The 17,348-nt window shown below is 38.7% G+C and overlaps 1 protein-coding gene across 8 annotated transcripts in view; it reads left to right on the plus strand.

Annotated features, from left to right (window-relative positions):
• The window catches only part of FAR2 (fatty acyl-CoA reductase 2), a 149,821-nt gene extending 132,479 nt beyond the window's left edge, over window positions 1–17,342 (plus strand). For 7 of the 8 annotated variants that reach the window (XM_034646258.1, XM_034646257.1, XM_034646264.1 and 4 more), the window contains 8 exons: window positions 2,012–2,189; window positions 3,486–3,530; window positions 5,528–5,679; window positions 6,525–6,592; window positions 8,915–9,086; window positions 12,749–12,878; window positions 15,397–15,524; window positions 16,430–17,342. In XM_034646258.1, the coding sequence (XP_034502149.1) occupies window positions 2,012–2,189; window positions 3,486–3,530; window positions 5,528–5,679; window positions 6,525–6,592; window positions 8,915–9,086; window positions 12,749–12,878; window positions 15,397–15,524; window positions 16,430–16,592 (1,036 nt within the window). In that variant the 3' untranslated portion in view covers window positions 16,593–17,342. The remainder of the gene's footprint in view (window positions 1–2,011; window positions 2,190–3,485; window positions 3,531–5,527; window positions 5,680–6,524; window positions 6,593–8,914; window positions 9,087–12,748; window positions 12,879–15,396; window positions 15,525–16,429) is intronic. The other variant, XM_034646259.1, reaches the window with a different exon arrangement.
• Window positions 17,343–17,348: the final 6 nt, after the last annotated feature.

Raw genomic sequence — 17,348 nt, forward strand, 5'->3', positions numbered from 1 at the left:
TAGGAGAGGCGAGCCATTTACAGAGCAATGCGACTTCTTTTGCAGTTGTGTTCTTAGAAACCTATGAAACCAGCATTTTCTTTTTTTTATCAAAAGATTTATTTATTTTAGAGAGAGTGTGTGAGCATGAGCTGGGGGGAGAGGGAGAGAGAATCTCAAGCAGACTCCCTGCTGACTGTGGTTCCCGACCTGGGGCTCATCTCCTGACCCTGAGATCATGACCTGAGCCGAAACCAAGCATCAGATGTTCAACCAACTGAGCCACCTAGATGCCTCAAAACCAACATTGTCTAGGATAAGCTAACTCACCAGGCTTGGTAAAGCCTCTAAGTGTTACCCTTTCCATGCACACCAACATCAGTGACGACAGCTGGTCCCTGCCACGTGACGTATCATCTTAGTGCAGGGCTACGTTCTGATGTGTTCTTAGAATGTGTTTCTTTACAGCCTTTTTGAAATCAAGCTGTATTTCTCCTGACCAAGTTTTTGCAATCTGTGTGTGTTTGCAGGTGAAAGAAAATGGTCTTAGGTCAGTTAATCCACTGTCGACCATCAAATAATATGAGGTAAAGGTAACATCATCATAAAATGGAGAAGTGCCTGCTTTATCCCACAGCTTTATCCCTAACCTCAGTGGCCATATAATTAGAAAATCTTCCATTTTTCTAAGTATTTGGAGTTGCTTTTGTTCTAGGAGCTTCTCGACCTTTCCCTATTCAATTTAAATCGAAAGGCATTTGAGTATCTTGAAAATACTCAGCACTAATAGCAGCAAAGCAAGGAAAACCAAAACATTACAGTGTTCATGTCCCACTCCAACATCAAATGAGCGTTATTAAAATTGAGAGTTGTGTTTCTGAAGGAGTATTGGCATAAGCACATCGTAAATGTTCAATAATTTGTCATGGGAGCAAAGCAGTAAGAGCCAAGATTTTTCTACAACCAGAATAGTATGACTGAGCTCAGTCCTTTAAGGTAGGAGTAAATGTACCAAGCACGTCGATTGTAAAAATCACACTAACATATTTAGGTAGCCTAATTTTTAAAAAACTATATTATAACAAATGGTTAACCAAATAGATCTGCCAGTTAAGAAAAACATTAAATATTTACTGGACAATGATTTTATTGCTTTCTTCGAGAAGTGCAGATAGACTTTGGGATTATCAAAAGGGTGCTGACATCTTTTAAAAAGAGATTAGGCGGGTGTCATGGTAACTCAGTTACTCTTGATACATGTCTTTTTGTAAGTAGAGGTGTTCAACAATCACTATTAAAGCTGCTTGAGTACTACAATCACACCTCTCGACGGACTATTAATAGCCACTGGAGAGCCTCAGAATTCGTGGGCAATCTCTGGAAATAATTACCAAGCTATTACCATAGACTGTAAATATAGCTTCAAAATGCATTTCATAGATTTGCTGGAACAGATTGTAAGCCTGCCAAATGTCGTTGCTTTTGTTTGTTGAGGCACTGAACGGAATTTTAAAAGTGAAAAGCTAAAGGTTGCGAGATTGGTGTGCTAGGTGTGAATTGGGCAAACTGGCAACGCCCCCGAAGCACATAGGGTGAGAGTCTCTGAGCTCCACGAACACCGCACGTGGCATGCTACGGGGCACGTCTGGCACCCACAGATGTCCTCAGGGGTGCACATCGTGAGTCAGCTGGAGAAGAAATAATTGAAGATAATTAGAGTTCATGTGTAATAAAGCAGTAGATTGCGTGGCTGTTGAATTCATCAATCTAGGTGGGGGGAAGCCGGATTCAACTGGTAAGACCGGGCCGGGCAGTGCTGAGCCAAGAGCTCCTTCAGTGCATGGGATTTGGACGGATGCCCACTCAGCCTTGGTATCCTGCGACTGTTCTGGATTCCAGAATTCAAGGGAAAAAGAGAAAGTTTTGTTTGATTGTGTTTGTTTTAGTTTGTTTTGTTCTTTTTTCTTTTCTTTTTTTTTCCTATTGTCTAACATATGTTACTAAAATTCGTTTTGACTCCGACTATCCTTAGGTGGTTAGACGATGCTATTATTGATGAGATCACACCCAAGCTGATTGGGGATCGGCCCAATACTTACACGTACACCAAGGCCTTGGGAGAGATGGTGGTGCAGCAGGAGAGTGGGAACATGAACATTGCCATCATAAGGCCCTCCATCGTGGGAGCAACTTGGCAGGAGCCTTTCCCAGTAAGCCCGCTCGCCTAGATTCCTTGCTTTGCTTCCAAACCAGTGTCCTTCTTGCCCATTTACTTTCTGAGGTCCTTTATTTTTTTTCCCCTCTCTCTCTGTCTCTGTGTCTCTCTCTTCCCAGAATGTATAGCTGAGTGCAGCAAATCAAATATGAACCCATTCTATTAGGACAAAATTCCACGTTTGGTTCCAGATTTATCCAGCCTGAAGCTCCTCTGAAGGGTTACACTGTCCTAGAGTTGGGCAATCTTAAATTCACTTCTCATTAACCCTAGTCTGAAAATTCCCATTGGACATAGTTTTAGTTCTTGGCCTCCCCACTACAGTTTAAATATACCAGAATGTTCTTGATGGCCAAATTGGTAGTATTACGACTGTCAGGGTAAATAACAATCACAACGTTCACAGAAGGTTCTCAGTTTAGGAATAATTAATTTTTGCATCTGTATACTGCTATATCCATTTGAAAGTACACTGAATTAGGCCACCTTTTTTGAAGCTATTCTGTGAAGCGTTAGGACCAAAAGCATTTGTGCTCTATGACTTACTGACATGCGGCCTCTTGAGCAGTCTCCTCACTGGACCCACTTCGGAGAACCAACCAAATGAGACCGTGTATGAGGAGTGCTTTGCATAACGCCTGCTCCCCAGGAGAACAAATATTAAGCCCCCCCATCTCTTGTCTCCCTCCTTTCCTATTTACACACACATTTTGACTTTTACAGATAAAGAAACAGACATAATAAGGTCAACTGACTTGCTTAGGGCTTAAAAGACAAATTCAAGAGGACGTTTTCCTCCAACTGCTCCAGAACACAGTCTTCCCGTGAACATCTCTGAGCAAGCTGTTACAAATAGGGTATGGGTGCTATGACTTTTCAGATTTTCCAGGAATGGATTGTTCCCACAAATCATGTTTGATATGTAGTGTTCCCCTGGAGAGTTAAAACCAGGCCTGAGGTGAAGGAGAGTGATGGTTAATGAATTGGTTAGCAAGTTATGATATTAAGACAAGGTTCAATTTAATCTCTAAGATGTCATAAAGCAACTTGAAACTCCCATGACTCCTCCTATGAAAAAAGATGCTGGCAGAATTGTCATTCTTGCACAAGTGCAGAAATATCCAGAGCTTTGTCACTGATCTTTGTGATCTTAGATATACTGGATTAGACCGTTCTATCAGCTGGGGTCTCAGTGCTCCTGTTTGAAACTTACTAAGGTCAGACTGCAGACGTTGTGGATGTATTATGATTTTCTGACATGTGTAACTAATAGAGATTTTTTTTCTTTTAGGGTTGGGTTGATAACTTAAACGGACCTAGTGGGCTCATTATTGCGGTAGGTATAATAATGTAGAAATAACTCCTTGAACGGTAGCGGAGGCATGGTAATAAAATGTTTACTGTTGGTTTAGCTTCATTGATCCAAACCCATAATTGTTACTTTAGTAAGTACTATTGAAGTCACTTAATCTCAATTTTGCTGATTGGGAAATAGAGGCAGGATGAAACTACTTTAATTATTTGTAGATTTTACTATCAGGAAAACAGAGGTTCTGTGACATCATCAGTTACTATGGAGGAGTTTTATTTTTGGAAAATCTGAGCATCAAGGACCATGTCTGCGTTTCCCGTTGATTACCACAAGATGGGAGTGTTTCCTCCTTTTCGCTATTTATTAATCACTTGAATTAGTACAGCAAATTGGGGATGCAACAAAAATCATGTTCTCAACGATTACTCAATTCTTGATTATAAGACACATTCAAGAGTTGATGTGCGTGGGTAGAAATCTTATGTATCATAAAAATATATCAATCACTAGTTCTCAACAGATACCACCAATAAGAACAAATTTGTCGCATGTAAAAACTAGTGGATGTAGAAAACACTTCTCGCCAGTACTCCTGCCCCAGACAAGGAGAACAGTCAGCGGTGCCTCTTGGTCCGCAGCCATCTGTAGGCACGTCCCCGCCGTGAGGGCCAATCCAGCCGGCGGGAGGCGAGACCCCATTCCCGGTACCGCTGAAGCACTATAGGACCAGAACCGCCTCTCTGCTCTTCAGGACAGCGGATGGGGATTCAGCTCTCTCCCTGAGTGTAAATCTATTAGAAATGCCATGCTTCAGACTGCTTCTGTTCCTCTCAGAGCAAGGTCCCACGTGAACTCACATACAAACCTAAGAGTGAATTATGACTTGTCAAAGACAGTGCCAGTGAAATTCTGATTTCTTTCTAGCCGCCCTCTCTTTTTGTTTTCTACCTGCCTTCAACTCTTTCATCTTTAAAGCTTAGCTGCGGTGAACATTTGGTAACTTAGAACATAATTATTTTAACATGATCCCAGAGTGAGTTTTATTATATTATTTACACAGTGGCACATGGATGCAGATTTTCTAAAATTTTTTCAAACTGATTTCTCACATACAAAGGAAGAGGAATCAATCACAAGAAAGTAGAAATTAGGGACATAGGAAAGGGCTAACCACTGCAAATGAATGCTGGAAATATGCAGGGTATCAGTAATTTCATAAAGTCAATAAACATGACTAGTAACCTACTAATTTGATGGTATGACTTATTTATTAATGTGAATAATTCCCAATTCTTACATTTATATAACATCTGTAAAGTAAATGAAGAACTTAACAAAAAATGGTGGCCTTTTCCCAAGTAATAAAAGATTGTTCATAAAATGGTAGAATTTTACTAATTTTTAAAAATACTTCTTAAACTTTTACAATCTACTGTTTTTTCTAAGTTAGTGAGAACTAGCAGAAAATGATATCACTTAAGAAATGGTAAATTAAGTGACACCTGGGTGGCTCAGTTAAGTGTCTGCCTTTGGCTCAGGTCATGATCCTGAGGTCCTGAGATCGAACCCCTGAGCAGGGAGCCTGCTTTTCTCCTCTGCCTCTCCTCCCTGCTCATTCTTCGTTCCTCTCTGTCTCTCACTTTCTCTCTCAAATAAATAAATAAATGAAATGGTAAACTAATATTAACGGGAAATTTAGGAAACCTTAGTTCTTAAGATACCTTATGAACCAATTTTTAAATGTGAAAAACTATTCTTGGTGTTTGTTAATTAACTAAACATATTAACCTCCCACCAATTTGAGGAACTCCACTCCCTAAAGGAACCTGAGGACCTCTGGAAATGTTGGCATTTGAGATGGACTTGGCTGGGGTGTTGGGTAGGCTGAGAGAAGTCAACCTTAGCCCGATAACCTAGTAAGCAGTGAGGCAGTATGAACTATTATTACTAGCAGCATTAGTATTAGTCCCAGGTGTTACTTAAAACTTGGTTCAGTATTTAATGTTCTTTTTCCTGTGCAGGCTGGGAAAGGGTTTCTTCGGTCCATAAGAGCTACTCCGATGGCTGTGGCAGATTTAATTCCCGTTGATACAGTCGTCAATCTCACTTTGGCTGTGGGATGGTACACCGCAGTTCACAGGTGCGCACGCAGAAGCCGGCTGTCAAAGATTCGGTGAGGTGGGGGGTGACTATGTTAGGGCTAGTTTCAAAATATATGCATTTGATTGTAGAAGACCCCAAATGTCAGAAAGGACTGGTCTCAATATTTTACATAGTTCCAAATATGTCATCATGTATGCATGGAGGTGTTTTGTAAATACTGCTTCCTATTTTGTATATAGCAACAAACTCTTTAAATCATTTAAGCATAAAATTCTTGATAACCCTAAAAAGCTTTTCTTTCTATTCAGTAATCTAAAATAAACCTCCCTTTTTTAAGGCAAAGGAGATAAAAGTGGGTGAAATAAGGGCATTTTTTATATTTTATACAACTGCTCATTTCCTGATATATGCCAAAAGTTCAAATCGCTATGGGGGGCGGGGGGCGGGGGGAGTTGCTATTTCCTAATTCACAAAAAAAAAAAAAAAAAAAGGTTGTTTGTATATTTGACTCTGATAGTAAATGGCAAACAGAATTAAATTTTTCTTATTTGAAGTCAGCCATTCAGATGTTTTCCAATACAGCAGGGCTCAACTGGACTCAGAAGAAAACATAGCCTATATTCTGCCCAGTAAACATGTCCAAAAGTTAGCAAGTTGATCTACGTTCTCATTGTCATGGTACCTCCATTTGCTCCCTAAATACATCGACTTATTTGAGATCGCTTTCATATGCACATGCACAAACACACACACTTTCCTCATCTTCTTCCCTTTTGCATTTTTACCCAAAGAAGGAACAAAAAGACAGTTATGGGAATTATTGAAACATCCTTGCCTACATGTTGTTTTTCCTTATCTTTCTTTCATTCGTCCTCCATTTTGTTGTATTTATTTAATTTTTATTTCATTTTCCAGACCTAAGTCAACATTAATCTACCACTGTACATCTGGTAACCTCAATCCTTGTAATTGGGGCAAAATGGGTAAGTGCCTGTAGCGATGTAACTACGGAACTGTTAGCGTCTGCCCGCTCAGGATTAGTGCCTAGCACAGGGCAAAAATGTGACAAAATGTGTCTTGGAGCTTAGAGTCTAATGGGAGAAAAAGACAAAAAATAAGTAAAAGATAAAATAATTAGTAATTATAAATGTATAAGAGTTAACTAGAATGCACTATGGAACATCAAAGAAAGAGGGTTAGTGGGAATAATGTGCATGACTGTAAGCAACAAGGGGTCCGTTGGCTATAAAGATTCTAAAAATAGATAAAACTAAGTAAAAGTCAGCAGTTCTAAGTAATGTCAGTGAGGAAATGCCCCTCGTGCTAAGGTGGGGGCTGCTCCCACACCCACGTCCTTTGTCCCCTGGCTACATCACTGACACTGTGAGATCTTCAATAACAAAGTAGATTTAGGTTATTGAGTCAGTAATACTCTTCATCGATTTATACAGTGAGCTGTGTGACCTCGAAAGTATCTTGTTGAATGGAAGTAATTAATCCTGCATGTAATTGAAAATTAGCTAACCAATCTGTACTCCTTTGTCAATTTAGGAGTTGATTTTCTGCAAATATCTGAAACTTTTATTTTATTTTTAAAGATTTTTTATTTATTTATTCGACAGAGATAGAGACAGCCAGCGAGAGAGGGAACACAAGCAGGGGGAGTGGGAGAGGAAGAAGCAGGCTCCTAGCAGAGGAACCCGATGTGGGGCTCGATCCCAGAACGCCGGGATCACGCCCTGAGCCGAAGGCAGACGCTTAACCGCTGTGCCACCAGGGGCCCCGTATCTGAAACTTTTAAATCATCTAGTTTTATTTAGGTACTAGATATAGAAAAAAATCACATGCACTTAATTTGTTTAGAATCTGATTTTCATTTCGGAGCACTCTGCTGTGCTGCTCTATTTGTAAAGTTGTCACTTCAGTAAAAATGTAGTGATCTACTACCATCAAAGTTCTTTTAGATCATATATCCAGTTACTTAGATCATATATCTAAATAATTCTGAAAACATTTGGAAATAAAAATAAATCTCCTCTACCTCAGTAACAGGATTAAGGTGTCACTCATAAAAAGAGGCATTAATAGAAGCAAACAACATATGTTAAGCTCGTCAATAAAGATACTACATGTAAATTCCATTTCTGAAATTCGAAAGTCTTCTTCCATGCTGAAACCTCTTATCTGTTTATCAAATTATGCGATGTCATAGTTGAAAGTAATCTTAAAAATAATCTGGTGGCCTTGCTTTATTTTATATATGAGGCCCCGAGAGAGTAAAAGATCTATTCAAACTCGTATGGAGGGGTGGTAGCTCAAACAGAAATAGAAGAAAGGTCTCTGACCCTGCTGGATGTGCAGTACCCATTCCAGAAGTGATTCTTAAAAGGGAATATGAATCCCCCTGGGAGGAAAGAGTTCAGATTCCTGGGTCAGATGTTTCTTGAGTATCTCTTCTGTATAAGGTATATTTTATATAGATTTCCAAGTAATACACTTTAAGGAGGACAATAATTATATTCCCATAGTAACTGATATTTTCATCATAATTGAATAATGAACAGGTATATTCTTTGAAAATATTACATAGATAAAATCAATATTGTATTGGAATTAATGTCTTTTGAAAGGAATTATTTTACAAATGTACATTAAAAGTTTGTTAACTTTTATCTAGGTTTTATCTACATAATAATATAAACAAATATTGTGAAAAAAAATCTGGAAACAAGAGTGGACGGACAATGGAGTCTGGGATATTCCCAGAGAAGCAGAAATACCAAAGAAGTAAAAGACTGGTATCTAAAGTGAACCAGCACAAGAGAATTCTGCCTTGATATTCTCTTTTTCACTTAAACATTTATGAAGCTTTAAGTAACCCCTTTAAAGGTTTAAGTAAAATATGAAGAAACTTTCCTGATGGTTCTACAACTAATGATCCTACCTAGGAAATAAGGTCCTCAGGCTCTGTCTTGGGACTTTCAGAATAGACTAGATAACCTGGGAACTGAATGATGGATTTAAGTTTTTCTGAACAATACTTCACTGTATTGATTGAAACTATTTCCCCAAGAAATTGTTTTAGATAAAGATTTCAGGAAAAGGACCCAATTCGTAACCCTTTCTCGTTATTTGATTTTGTAGGCGACCTCTTGCCTGGCATAAATATCTTAATATTGTTCCCAGAGATTGATTCTTGACTCTACACAGCAATCACTAGGCTTTATCATTTTGACCTATTGCAAATGCCCTCCACTACAGTGGGCTTATATGCTCCGAGACTTAGTACTCTATTTTTTCCCCAGGATTCCAGGTCTTGGCAACCTTTGAAAAAGTCCCATTAGAGAGAGCTTTTAGGAGGCCAAACGCAGATTTCACAACCAATACCATCACAAGCCAGTACTGGAATGCTGTCAGCCACCGGGCCCCTGCCATCATCTACGACTTCTATCTGCGGCTCACAGGAAGGAAGCCCAGGTGAGAAGCCGGGTCAGTTGCTTTGAGTGTTGTTGCATGGAAGATTAGGGCCACAAAGTCCTTAGCCCTCCTTTGATCTGGGGATTGAAGGTGACAACTGAATCTTACACAAATTTTGGGCCAACTGAAGAGGTAGTAATGAGAAGCCCCAATGGGGCCCCAACCTTAAAAATCTTCTATCATAATAAAGGAAGTTACATGTTGAGAAACTTGTTTGGTGAATTAAACAAGTAATCACCCACCCAAAAAGCAAAGCAACTGAGACTCTAAGTCTGGGGTTTTCTAAACTGTTGGGTAATCTTAAAATTGTGCAATAATGGTCACACACACACACACACGGACGATGTGGGATCTCGTTTTCATTCTCACAACAATCCAGAGAGGATGTACTCATTACACCAATTTTACGAATAGGAAGTAGAAGCTAAGGGAAGAATTTAGTCTAGAAGCGGAAAAGAGGGAAGACCTGGAGAAACCTGAACTAGATTTACTGCCATCTAGAGGGGAGTAAAGAAATTAAAGGTAACAAGGTAGAATGAAATGCGCTTAGGCTGAGGCAGCTCTGTCGCCATCTAGCTGTGTGCCATAGGACCTATCCCTTTCTCTCCGCCTTGCTTGAAGAATATTATGTTGTGTCTGAAGAGTCATCATTATAATTACCAAAGGCAGTCCCTGCAAGCAAGCATCGGAAGCACGAATAGCATTGCTTTCTCTTTACAGGAGGAAGTCTCTCTCACCATGTTTAATTTCCATCCTTATTAGCAGGGCAAATGGCTAAAACTTAGGCAATGTTGCAATCACCCAAATTTTCAGAGAACTTATTTAGAGCTCGTAACTCCATAATCATCAGGTTCTTCTTGAGCAAGGGGGAAAGGAGACGCTGTGGCTATGGGGAAAATATTTGTATGGGGCCTATTAAAGACGGGTAAAGAAGGAAAACCAAACATTATAGGCAGACATGCTGAAGACTTTAACATTTATCGGGGTTGTAAGAAGACCTGGATAAAGAGCAAGGTTCTGTAAGTAGAGAAGAAAAAAGGTGGAAGGGAGCCAACAAAAACCTTTATGGATTTTGCGAGAAATTCAATTGTTAATACTTGTGCGAAACAGGCAGGTCTCTTTTGTGATAGGAATTTTAAGAATAATCTTAATGGTAGAAAATGCTAGAATCCTTTTAGACTCTTTCCCTTCCCAGGTATGTTTGTGTGTAATCTGTGCATTTACAACCATATATAGTTTTGCTTTGAGGTGTGTGTAAATCCAGCCTACACATTTTCCAACTTTTTTCACTAATGTTCCTTGACAATCGAAGTCATTCTGCCTAGTGTTAATTTTTCCCATTACAATGGGGTAATGAATATCAGTGCGCGGGCATTTTTTTAGAACCTACCGCTGGGTCTGGGGAGGACGCTGAGGAGTGTGATTGCTGAATGGGAGGCTACCCGGATGTTACAACTACCGCTAGCTTGCCCTAAAGGAAGCCTCTGTCAATTTGCACTAGCACATCAGCACAGCGGGGTAAAAATGTGTTTTTAATTACCCTCATCAAGACTTGGCGGAAAAGAATCAATCTTTTGAATTGTCAAACTAATGGCAATGAATGGCATCTGTTACTTTGATTTGCACTCCCCCAATTGCTGGAGGGCTGGGCGTTCATTTGTTCATTGGACATTTGAGGTGTCTCCTCTGAGTCGCCTGCCTCTGCGCCTCACCTGTTTTTCTATTGGGCTGACCTTATTAATTTACAGAAATTCATATTTACATGCATAAATATATATTTAATGTATTTTCTCCAAGTCAATTTATCTCAGCTTTGATTATGAAGCTTTTTCTAATACAAGGGGACTACCTACAATGTAGGTTTTCTTGAAAGCATGGAGTTCAGAGTCTGACTTGCGCATTTAAATCCTGGCTTCAGCAAGTTAAGGGCCATATGAGCCCTAAATTACTGTTTCTAATACCTAATTGCCTCACCTGTAAAAACGGACAGTAATCATACCTATTTTATAAGGTTTTATGTAAGGAGGCATAGAATAGTCACTGTCTTACTAAAGAAGTTTTAGATTTTTATGTGACAAAAATGAATCACTCTTTTCCTTTATGGGTTTTACATTTTATGTGTTAAGACCTTCTGTACCTGAAAATAATAAATGCATTATTTCTAAGAAAAAATACTATTATGCTGATATATTCCTGTACACAGGGTATCATTCTACAATGATTATTTTTAAAAATTAAATTTCTTGAAATCACATCAATGACGGCAGAGTTAGAGGGATAGATTGTTAGGAGTTAGGAGGGATGGGTTGTCGTCATCCATTTGGGATTGCTGTAACAGAATGTCAGAGACCGGGTGATTTCTCACCGTTGTGGAGACTGGGCAGTCTAAGATCATGGTGCTGGTAGACTCAGTGTCTGCTGAGAGCCTGCTTCCTGGTTCCTGAACAGTCATCTGTGTCCTCACATGCTGGAAAGGCCAGGAGAGATTTCTGGGGTCTCTTTTATAAAGGGCACTAATCACCTCCCAAAGTCTTCTCCAAATACTATCACATTGGTGATAATAGGTTTAAATATATGAATTTGGAGAGGAAGGGGGATGTAAATAGTCGATAGCAAAAATGTAAGATGGTAATAGCCAAATGGAATGCTTTTACGATGCTTGTATCAGGGAACAACACACCTATCTTCTTTCTGCCTAAAAATTTCCCATGATACAATGAGAGAAGATCCTCATAAGTCATTAGGTAAATGGGCATTAGGATTTGACCAGAAATATGACCAAATTCCCAAAACAGCATCATGAGTCATTACTGGGTCAACTACAGAAATCACTACTGTTAAAACTGGCCTAAGATAAATGTTCTACAGGCCGAAGTAATTTGTAGCCAGAACATCTAGTTTGATGCATTTGCTGTGACCTTGAAACAGTTAATCCTTCTGTAAGATGGAGATAAAGAATATGGATCTTTACTACCTGTGAGGATCAAATAAGAGCACCTATGAAAGTTTTCTGTAAATTGTTGTAAAGGTGGGAAGTTCACCCAGCAGAGCTGGTCCACGTCCTGACCACAGGACAGGAAGATGCCGGCCATTGGAAGTAATGGGACACAGAGTGGTGAGATTAGGAAAGCAGAGGCTTTTTCAGGTCGGTCAAAACTGGGTTGGAATTTTCTTTTTGATGCTTATATTATGATGGCCACTTTATCTTAAGCTCACTTTGCCCATTCATAAAATGTAGACACATACCTACCTAAGAGAGATGCTATGAGAACGAGGGGAGCTAATAATTTTTTACAGTATCAGCACAGTGCCCGACAGTGGGTTATCACCTAGTAAGTTCTTTTCTGATATCAGTCTGGGTTTTTAAAATGGTTGCTACGCTTGAGAAGGAGAAGGTAGCAAAGAGGAAGAGGAGGAGTTTGGTGGTTTTAAAATGACCAATAGAACAAACTCCTTTAGATTTATCCCCTGCTTCATTCAACAGTGTTAGTGTGGAAAGAGAAAAAAAAAGAATACGTACTTTAATGAGGAAGTGGGGGAAGGAGAAGAGGGAAATTTTTTTATATATTCTCAAAAGTAATTTGTCATACATCCTATAGAGTAACAGGAAAAGAGCCATCAGTGGTGCACTGACACTCGCTCCTATCGGATCTTTTCCCCAGGATGACAAAGGTCATGAACCGGCTTTTACGAAACGTCTCCATGCTGGAGTATTTTGTCAACCGGAGTTGGGAATGGAGCACGCACAATACGGAAATGCTGATGTCTGAGCTGAGTCCTGAAGATCAGAGAGTGAGTAGAGTGATGACCACCAACAGGAAAACCTTGCTCATTTGGAATTTAGAATTATTTGACCTGGAAAGCTGATGAATAAAGGAAGTTTTAGTTATATACACAGAAGTTTTTTGGTTAAGAAAATCAGTCCGTGCTATTGACACAATTGCAGGACATAAGTTAATGTAGGTAAGAGACCGGGGTTCTTGACTTTGGTTAGATCCTTACTGTCCTGCAGTCACATTTCACATACTTTGCTTCAATCCCTGTTTTCCCTTGGTGGCTGTTTTCAACAAACCTCTATATTTTCCCTAACCCCACAACACAGGACTTCAATGAAAAAATTGTAATTTTGTTGCTCATAAACAACATCCACTCTTGTCAAATCAAAATCGTTCTGCATCTCTTTTTAAAGATAACCCCTCCTCACACGTGCATCCCACTAAGACCTCCCTCCCTCCCTCTAGCACACTGACAGCACAGATAGCCTCTCTCCAAGGACCTGTCTGCAACAATTCAGACTTTTCTCAAGACAGGCCTTCACTTTAATTGCTTTGTACCAGTACCATTTATTTCTTTACATTAGCTTCTTGGCAGTGGCAGACATTAAGTCCTGAAATCTTTGCATATTCTGAAATTCACAAATATAGAAATCTTTCATACTTTGTACATGTTCCTAGCTTTTTTCTTCTCAAGGAGTCAGGTGTTCCCTGAGCATATCCTTAGTTTTCAATTAAACTTCAACGTTTTCACTCTCTTGATTGACATTATCTATTTTTTTTCTTTAAAGAAAAAAGCATTTCTTGATTTATCTAGTACTTGGCAGCGTCACACTAAGAAGGAAACATTAGAAGGCCATAGCTCGCCTCACTTGCCAGCTAAGGAATTTACTCCTACATTCCAGCCTCACAGAGCATGATTCAAATCCAAGCCCTAGAATTACCTCGGGTCATAGAACCTAAGGGTTACTTGCAAAGTCAAACACCGTAAGCGTTATATTAAATACACAGGTGAGACTTAGAGGGATGTTTTAACTGAAATAATTGCTGAGTATCTCTAAACCTGACATGAAATAGAGCTATTTTCAGAAATGTTTACATACCTTGTATAGACAAAATTATTCTAAGCACTTGTTTGAAATGTACAGATAATGATCAAAGTAGCTTATTAAAAAAGAAAGCTCAAGCTATTGTAAATTATTTTTAAAATTAACTTCAATTTTTATGTAGGCTTATTTTTATTGCATTCTCTCCATGGAATTTACCAATCTAAATAATTCAAAAGGTAATAAGCTTAGAGTTTCATTTTTTGACATTTTACTGTTTTAACCTAAAATAACCAAAAATTTTGTGGAAAAAAAATCAAATCTGCTATGGACTTAACATATGCTTTCAGAATATCTTAGCAAAGGTAATAGTCCTGAATAATTTGATATAATTGCCAAACTCTGGCTTAGAATTGAGTATGATTCGCCCTATGAAATGAGGATTCCAAACTAGGGCCTCACTGAAGTCTAACTTAGAAATGTGAAATAGTATAAAAATAAAAGCTTCTATTTATATAGATAAATAAGTAATATTTACTGCTATAGAAAACAAACATATCCAAAGTGATACAGAATTACTTTTGGAAAGCATTTCAGCTGTTGGACAAGCCTGTGAAGGTTTCTGGAACTTGTTAATCTCAACTGCTCTGTCAGTTCTCCATATTACCTCACAAAGACTGGAAATAACTCACAGCAAACACATATAATAAAAGAACAAAACAGAAGTAAAACGTCAAACTAGGGGAAAATATTAAAATACAAAGTCAAAGAATAGAAAGTCCATCTGTGTGTAGTCTACAAGATCCTACCAAGCCACTGCAGTTAAGTAGGGAATTTGTTTTTCAGCTTTCTGGTGGCAAAGTGAAAGGGAATATTTGGTTCCATGGCATTCTGTATCCAAGAGGAAGAAATGTGCTAGTGTTCCAAGAGAAGAACTTAACTCTTACCACTTAACTCTAAAGGAAATGTTTTTGAAGGGCTTCATTTAACAGCACACATAAAGCAAATACAGAATATAAATTCTGCCAAACTTTTCCTTAAGGCTTTGCTTATCCACAGTTTACCTTAATCTGCACGATGAAGTATGAAAGGATGGTAGGCCAAGGAAACACCACCAAAATTTAAGAATGGAAAAGGAAAGAAGCATGGTTTTGGTCCCTAACCAAAGTTATTCCATCACTTTTAAAAATAATTAATCCCTACTCACTTGAAATGAAATTAGCTTTCACCAGATTAATGCCTGTTCAAGTTTCCCTCGACTCCCCAAAAGTCAAATATTTGTGATCTATGTTGAAATATTTCTGAATAAATGGTAACGCGTATTGTCAGTGCCTCTGAAATAACAGCTCAAATAATCTCCTTTCGAGGGGTCCAACCTGTCTCTCAAACCGAAAGTCACTCATTAATGTAAAATAAACTTCACCAAAAGGACAAGGTGATTGCCTCCAGCAGTGAAAATCTGGCGAGCCATAATTTCTTCTTGCCTTTCAGGTATTCAACTTCGATGTGCGCCAGTTGAACTGGTTGGAATACATTGAAAATTATGTTTTAGGCGTTAAGAAGTACTTATTGAAAGAGGATATGGCTGGGATCCCAGAAGCAAAACAACATTTGAAAAGGTAAGCATAATCAGTTAATATTTATTAAGCACTTACCACATGTATCTGATTTTATCAGACATGAAATTTGGGCAAAGGAGAGGAGGAATTAACATTTTCCAAGCATTTACTACATTATAGGTCCTTCCTTGTATACGCTCCCCTTGTGATATACTGTTTCACTTAGATTTCACCACACCCCATGAGGGTTTTTTTAATCCAAGAACTATGTAGACTCAAAGAAGATAAGTAACTTGTCCCTGGAAAGACATGGGAAGTAGAGGCACCAGATTTGAACCGGAGTTTCTGTTTCTCCTGCCACATCCTGTCACGTGATATAAAGAATACCCAAAAAACAGGAAACCTGACCGTGCTCTGTAACATGGGCAGATCACTCAACAATTCTTCAAGTCCTTAAACTGCCTTAAATTTCTTTCAGTCATTATTCAATAAGGGACAAAGAACCAGAACAGTCTGATATAACTCTGATAGAAGCGAAGGGTTTTTAATGCAGAGATTATAGGCATGTTGAAGTAAATTGCAAACAGAGAGGAACCTTGAAGAGCAGGCTGGGAACTTTAGAACTTACCTTCTACTGAACGAGAACCAGTGAAGATCTGCGATATGGTAATACGATCAATGTTTAAGAAAGATTATGTTTGTCAGATTTGTAGGATCGGTTAAAGTAGGGAGCGGTATGGGAAAGAGAAACTAGTCGGGAATACTATGGAAATCTGATTATTCAGAAGGCATGTTGTGGAAGTAAGAGCTATAAAAAAATCAAAAGGTCATAAAGTCATGCCACATACCTGTAAGCACCTAACAATTTGCTGGTCACAACCAGGAAACAACACACTTAGGCTTCAGATAACACAGTTGGGTCTTCGGTGCTGTTTTAACTTTGGTTCTATGTATCTGTTTCCCAGGCTCCGAAATATTCACTACCTCTTTAATACTGCCCTCTTCCTCATCGCCTGGCGCCTTCTCATTGCAAGATCGCAGATGGCTCGGAATGTCTGGTTCTTCATTGTGAGCTTCTGTTATAAATTCCTCTCCTACTTTAGGGCATCCAGCACGCTTAAGGTTTAAGAACATTTGGCAAGCTCCTTTTATCTGGAACCTTTTGGATACCTCTAAAACAGCAAACTGTGGTTCTCAAGATTAGGAAGTAACAACGAAAATGCCCAAGCTCATTACCTGTCAAACGTGTTGTCATGTCTTCATCTGTTTCTTACCTACATAGTTTTTATTTCAGTGAGAGAAGGGAAGTCATATTCTAACCTATAATCATGCATATCTTAGGAAAAATTATCTCCAGATTGCTTCCTAACATTCTATTCTGTGCCCTTGAATATAAAACACCAAAGTACATTTATTCGTCCATATTTAGGTTTTTTTCTCTTGAGAGGACTAATTTTGACTCAATGAACATGGAAGAACACATGATAGAAGCTGAAATATGCTAAAGGCAGGCAGTTCTAACCCTGGAACCATTCTGGGGTACCCAGTATAAAGGTTTAAAATCAAGATTAAATTGAGGAAGAATGATCTTCTCATCCTCAGAAATACTGTAAAAGAAGTAATTCTTTACTGAAATCTCAGCTTCCTTTTTGTGTTATACCATGAAGACCTGACTGAAGAAGGCTGGGGGAATTGGAACGGTGGGTTCACATTTAGCACTTCCCTCAACTACACCCACTTCTGAAATCTAAAATAATAATAATAATTATGTATAGAATGAGGGCTCAAGTACAGTTGCATTGGGACCAATTATGCTTTTAAGTAAAATTAGTTCTCATAATTGGAATCTGAAACCTATTATTTCTTTTTTTTTTTTTTTTTTAA

This window comes from Ailuropoda melanoleuca, chromosome 16 (assembly GCF_002007445.2).
Source record: "Ailuropoda melanoleuca isolate Jingjing chromosome 16, ASM200744v2, whole genome shotgun sequence".
NCBI classification, from domain to species: Eukaryota; Metazoa; Chordata; class Mammalia; order Carnivora; family Ursidae; genus Ailuropoda; species Ailuropoda melanoleuca.